The sequence below is a fragment of the Rattus norvegicus genome, chromosome 12, assembly GCF_021556685.1.
Source record: "Rattus norvegicus strain SHRSP/BbbUtx chromosome 12, alternate assembly SHRSP_T2T, whole genome shotgun sequence".
In the NCBI taxonomy this organism is placed as follows: domain Eukaryota; kingdom Metazoa; phylum Chordata; class Mammalia; order Rodentia; family Muridae; genus Rattus; species Rattus norvegicus.
In genome coordinates, this window is record NC_141545.1 from 32,206,986 (window position 1) to 32,213,620 (window position 6,635).

Below are 6,635 nucleotides of genomic sequence, written 5' to 3' on the forward strand. Positions count from 1 at the left end.
GCGCACGTGTGTACGCGTACGCGCGCACACACACACACACACACACACACACACACACACACACTATATACACACACAGAAACATTCAAATTTGATTCAGCTCTTGAACCTGCCTTTGCTTTGTATATCGTGCATGTACAGACCCGAATAATTTAAAAGAAGTCAACATTGCCAATTCTAAACATGATTGATAAAGACGCATGAGCCTTTAATCCCAGCACTCCAGCGGTAGAGGTTAGTGCATCCGTGTGAGTTCAAGGCCAGCCTGGAGTACATAGGCCAGCCAGGGATACCTAGAGAAACTCTGTCTAAAACATTAAGTGATACGGTGTCTTTTCAGAAGCTGTCACGCTGCATTGATTGGTTTCATATGGGAGAAAGAGACAAATTACCATTTAAGAAAGTTATAATTTCAAAAAAAAAAAAAAAAAAAACAAATCCCTCAGCCTATAGGGGTTCTAAAGTACTGAAGGGGCTGTACCCATAGAACGTGGAGTTTCTGAATCATTTCTTCTTGAGTAGAATAAAGGCTTGCTCTGGTTTCTCCTGATGAAACCAGAATGCTCTCCAATATTGCAGTTGAGGGGAACTTGGAAGACGTTTGTGTTCTTTTTCCCCCTTTGTTGTCCCGAGGTTATTCTGTCAACCTCTGTATGGAAGCAGGAAGCAGAATTTGTAGGGCAGCTCCCCCCAACCCCACTGTGGTCCCTGAACTCTGATCTCCACTACCTTTTTGTCCCCACAACCTCTGGCTCCTCCCCTCATCATCCCCACATCTGTCCTGAGATGTGACCTATCTATCAGCTCTCTCCCTCTTGACTCTCAGAGTCAGGCTGTTTATCTTCTGTTCCTCTGCCTTTTATCCCCAGTCCATAGACGACACGACCTGACCAAGCCAGGTCCCTGGAAGTTTCCCTTTACAGTCTCTCCACAGGTCCTCTTAGAGGACCTCAGTCAGTGAGGCTGCATGCTCTGACCCCACATCTATGACAGCCTAATCTATTTTCACTGCTACCTCATAACAGTAATTTTGCTTGCAGTTATAATCATAATATAATTAACTGTGTTTTCTGGTAGTCTTAGGCAACCCCTGTTGCCTAAGCGATCACGTGACCAAAGGGGTCACGGTTCACAGGTTAAGAACCATGGATCTACATCCATCAACTTGAAGTAATTCCTTTGTCCTGAGGGTCAGCTGCTGGAAAGCTCTCTCCCTTCTGTGTTAAACCCTCCCCACCTCAACTTTGTAGCCAAAGTGTGAATTAAAGGCTTAACCTAAAGCTATCCCGAGAAGCTAAACAGATGGGCTTCTGTGTTCCTCAGTGACCACCTTGGCCCACAATGGCACTGCGTGCCCTTCCTTTGTGACCATGATCAAGGCAGGTTCCTGGGACACCCTCCCCCCCACTCACCCTCATCTGTAGGCCTTCACCCGTGAAGCTGCCTCGAGAATCTAGATTAGAACAGGTGGCTGTCTTTGCCCTGAAGCAGGGCACGGTCTAGCTCGCCCTCACACCTCCATCTCATTGACCGCTCCTTGCCTGGCTGGCAAGCCCATTTCATTTTTCCCCCTCTCCCTCTCACAGGGAAAGCGTTGAGAAAAGACACCCCAGCCATCCTTCCCCAGCACCTCCCGTCCCGGTGAGCGCCCTGGGCCATAACCGCAGCTCTACCGATCCGACGACCAGGGGTCATTTGAATACTGAGGCTCGTGAGAAAGATAAACCAAAAGAGAGGGAGAGAGACCACTCGGGATCCCGAAAGGACCTGACCACCGAAGAGCACAAAGCCAAGGAAGGCCATCTGCCCGAGAGAGATGGGCACAGCCACGAGGGACGTGCAGCAGGCGAGGAACCCAAGCAGCTGTCCCGGGTGCCATCGCCCTATGTGAGGACACCAGGCGTGGATAGCACCAGGCCTAACAGCACCTCTAGTCGGGAAGCCGAGCCACGCAAGGGCGAGCCGGCCTACGAGAACCCCAAGAAGAACGCGGAGGTCAAGGTCAAAGAGGAACGCAAGGAAGACCACGACCTACCTACCGAGGCTCCACAAGCCCACAGGACCTCAGAGGCACCTCCGCCCAGCTCCTCAGCCAGCGCCAGCGTGCACCCAGGGCCTCTGGCATCAATGCCCATGACCGTGGGAGTGACTGGCATCCACGCCATGAACAGTATCGGTAGTCTGGACAGGACACGCATGATGACCCCATTTATGGGCCTCAGTCCGATCCCAGGGGGAGAGCGCTTCCCGTACCCCTCTTTCCACTGGGACCCTATGCGGGACCCCTTGAGGGATCCTTACCGTGACTTGGACATGCACCGAAGAGACCCTCTGGGCAGGGACTTTCTGCTCAGGAATGACCCCCTGCACCGGCTCTCCACACCCCGGTTGTATGAAGCCGACCGCTCGTTCCGGGACAGGGAGCCTCATGATTACAGCCACCACCACCATCACCACCATCACCCGCTGGCCGTGGACCCTCGACGGGAGCACGAACGGGGTGGACACCTAGATGAACGCGAGCGGCTGCACGTGCTTCGGGAGGACTATGAGCACCCACGGTTGCACCCTGTGCACCCCGCTTCTCTAGATGGACACCTCCCACACCCGAGCCTGCTCACACCAGGCCTGCCTAGTATGCACTACCCTCGCATCAGCCCTACTGCGGGCCACCAGAATGGACTACTTAACAAGACCCCGCCCACCGCGGCGCTCAGCGCCCCACCTCCGCTCATCTCCACATTGGGGGGCCGCCCGGGATCCCCCCGGAGGACTACGCCTCTGTCGGCTGAAATCCGAGAGAGGCCACCGTCCCACACACTGAAGGACATTGAAGCTCGATAAGCCAAGGAGGATAAGGCAGACCTCGCAGTCGGGGGAGAAACCCCAGGGACACCCACCCCCAGACTCAAGAGACAACTCCTGCACCCCCAAAACTGAGAGGCGCAGAGCTCCAACTCTTCCCCTGAAAAAAAAAAAATGGACAGAGACTCCGTTTGGATGTTGAAATGTTTTTGTATATTAATGTTGGAATTTTTCAGACCTTTTAGCCAGGTCCCGTTTGTTCTTACCTTTCTTTACTTTTTTTGTTGTTGTTCCTTGCATAAAACTTTGATTTGAACCAAATCGGTGAAGGTACTGACAGACAAGGATCTGATGATCATGGGGGGCGGGGCGGGGGGCGGAGCCTCTGTCCATCACCCCGAGCTGTCTCGGCAGGAGGTGTGTACATAGAGTGTAAAAAGAGATTGCTTCATGAGCTGACGGTTCATATATGCAAAAGATAAAGACGAAAGCTTTACTTGTACAGATGTAAATAGGTGAAGAGTAACATAATACATTAATACTTCTTCAGATGTGCTATTTACAAGTCTAATATCCGTGAACCCGGCCGGCCCTCGGAGGAGGCCGCGTTCCCATCTGCTAAACCCTTCAACTATGCAATGAATACGAGGGCTTTTCCCCCCCCGAAGCCCGTCTAACTTAAAGGAGCCTTTTCAAATCCATTTACAACATACTTAAGGTCATATTTTCCCTGAACAAGCGCTTACCCGAGATGTTAGACAGTTGTTTTCCTTTTTTTTTTTTTTTTTTTTTTTTTTTTTTTGATTTTTGTTTTTCAAACGAAGAACCACTTTTTTGGTTTTGGTTTGTTTTTGTTGTTCTTGTTTTTAAATCTGGACCCCAGGCTGGAACTTGGCATCGGAAGTTGCTGCTTGTGGCCTTCCGGGGAGAAATGGGGAAAGGTCCACCCCCTAGAAAGTGTAGCTAAGAACCGGAAGCAGCTTTGCCCAGGGAAGATGGGATTGTTCTGCCAATAATCAGGGGCAGGTAGGCTGTTGTCTGCCAGCACAAACAGGCTCACCAGAATTTCCGGTCACCTCTGATGGTGTAATGTTGCAGGCAACTTCAAGTGGGCACCGTGCCTCCTCCCCAACCCCCAAACACCACCCCCACCCCCGTGTCCTAGCTCATAACATGTACTCACTTCCTTGTTCTGTAGTATGATTTAAGGACACTCACACAGGTCCGGAAAGAAAGAAAGCTGTCTGGGTTTTCTCAGACGATGGATACGTTTTCATGGTCACTGACGAAGGTACACAGAGCCCAGTGTGAATCGTTTGAATTCCAATAGGAAATGAAAACCTAGGCAGAGCTGAGCAGATAGATCTTGTAAGAGCCATCAGAAATTACCGAGGGCGAAAGGAGGCAGAGAGAGAGAGAGAGAGAGAGAGAGAGAGAGAGAGAGAGAGAGAGAGAGAGAGAGAGAGAGAGATAGAGAGAGAGGAGAGAATGTGTGTGCGTGTTCACGTGCATGCAGGCGCTCTTGTGTGCACTTGTATGTATGTGTGTGTTGAATTTTCATCAGTCTTAATGTCTTCATGACACTTTTCTAAGGACATGAACCCTCTTGTCTACATATTTGGAGAGAATATGACTTTACTAGCCGAGAAAATACAATATATCTTGTCTACTGGCCTGTAAAATACATGTAAGAAATAAAAATTAGTCGCATTTGGTCCTCTAGTATATTAAAGTGCTATCTGACATTGTTATCCTGGTTCTTTTGTTTTGTTTTCAAAAAAAAATGTAAACTACAGACCATTGTTTCTAAAAGCAGAGAGATCTATTTTAGTAGTCAACAGAAGGTTTAGTTGTGAATTCTGATTTTGTGGACACCAGACGTGTGTAATGTTCTGTTTTCCTTTCTTTCATTTTTATTTTATTTTTAAAAGACAACAATTAAAAAGGAAAAAAAAATCCCAAGGATTCTGTGCACTGGAACTGTAGCGGTAGGGTCTCAGCATTGTAAAGAGATTGTTCTTGTACAGGCCTCTTTTTTTCTTTCTTTTTTTTTTTTGCTGTTTCTCTTGTATGTAAAAAAGAAAAAAAAAAGGAAAAAGGAAAAAAAAAAAAAAGGAAGAAAAAAGTCCTTTCCAGACCCCACTTGAACAGGAAGGGAAGCAACGAAATCTTCAGCATGTCTCATTGGAGGAGCCTTCTTGTGTGATGTAAATGTATCATGTTATTAAAAAAATGTGAACCAAGCTTCCAGACGTTTCTTTGTGTGAGGTGCCCCTCAGACTTAGGAAAGGTTCTGGAAAAGACGCCCCCAGGGCCAGAGCACCCCAATCCATTAGCTGCTCCAGCGTCCTTTGACGATGATGGATGTATTTATGTTTTCTTCTCCCATGTCCTGAACAACCGGAAGGGACTGGTTATACCTCAGTTGGTAGAGTCTTCACCTACTCGGGGCACAAAGCCCCGAGTTCCACCCCTGGCCACAGAGATTAGATGGGGGTGCAACACCTGTAATCCCCAGGACTTGGGAGATCGAGGCAGAAGGATCAGAAGTTCAAGGTCACGAGGATATAGCATTTGCTGCCAAGCCTCACAGATAATCTTGAGTATGGTGGATGGCGACAACAGACTCCTGAGCGTTGTTTATGTGACCTCTCTGCGCTTGTGCGCATGTGTGCATGAAACTCAAACATCTGTTTGTTTTTACAGTTCAAGGTCATCCTTAAGGCCAGGGTAAATTTCCTAGAGAGATTTCTGCTGAATTGGACCCCCTGCTTTCTGTCCTCACACAGTAGATCCGTGAAGTAGGAGAGAACTGACTCCTAGAAGATGTCCTCCACATGTGTGCCCTCACATATATATCCATACATGTGCCCAAACAGGCATGCATACACACGCACGTTACAAAAATAAATGTAGCTAACGCTCCTTTTGAAAGTGTGGCTTTCATTGGATTAAAGGTTTGCACCCCGGTGGGGTGAGAAAAGAGCAGTCAAGGTCCGTTAGATGAAGTGGCTGCTTGGTAAGGTAGACACAAGAACAGAAATCAGGGATGCCGTGTGGACTTCGGAAACTCCACAGAGTTCTTAGTGAAGTCAAGGGACAGGTGACAACATTCCTGGTTGGAAAGAAAGGACACAGGGAGAGCTTACAGGCTTAAAAAAGCTGGTCTGGGAGACTGGAGAGATGGCCCAGAGGTTAAGATTGTGGTTCTCAACCTTCCTAATGCTGTGCTCATGTGGTGACACCCAACCATGAAATTTTGTTGCTACAATGTAACTGAAATCTTGCTACTACTAGGAATTATAATGTGAACAGCCGTGTTTTCTGGTGGTCTTAGGCCACTCCTGTGGAAGGGTCATTTGACACTGCCCCCTCCCCAGAAAAGGAATCGAGACTGACATGTTAAGAACAGCTGTTGAGATTGGTTCCTAGAACCTAGGTCAGTTGGCTCATGGCCACTTGTATGTAACTCCAGTTCCCTGTGCACTTTTCCAACCTTGGTGGAGCAAATGTTCAGGGCAAGTGGGGGGGGGGTGAACAACCCCTAAATCTAAGAGTCAGAGCAGTAGTTGAGTAAAATGGCTTAACACCATTTTATAACTAGAGAAACTACCAGCCTAGAAAAAGAAAAAAACGAGATGGGAAGAAAAGAAAACCAGTGGGTTGGAAAACACACCAAATCCTGGGCTTTGCTGAATCCAGTGTCACAAATGTCACAGATGCTGTGTGACACACTATTTCTGGCAGACCTCGCTGCCTCTTAACCACACACCTATTTTGGGGACATCTGCGGTGTCAGATCCTGGAAAAGTCACTCTCCAATCAGTCAT

General features: G+C 48.3%; 1 protein-coding gene across 19 annotated transcripts in view; it reads left to right on the plus strand.

Moving 5' to 3' along the window:
* Positions 1–5,048, plus strand: part of Auts2 (activator of transcription and developmental regulator AUTS2) — a 1,090,556-nt gene extending 1,085,508 nt beyond the window's left edge. For 17 of the 19 annotated variants that reach the window (XM_087578369.1, XM_087578355.1, XM_087578370.1 and 14 more), the window contains 1 exon segment: positions 1,587–5,048. Coding sequence is in view for 15 of the 19 variants with exons in the window: in XM_087578355.1 (XP_087434481.1) it covers positions 1,587–2,844 (1,258 nt within the window). In the remaining 4 variants the exon portion in view is untranslated. 19 annotated transcript variants of the gene reach the window in all.
* Positions 5,049–6,635: the final 1,587 nt, after the last annotated feature.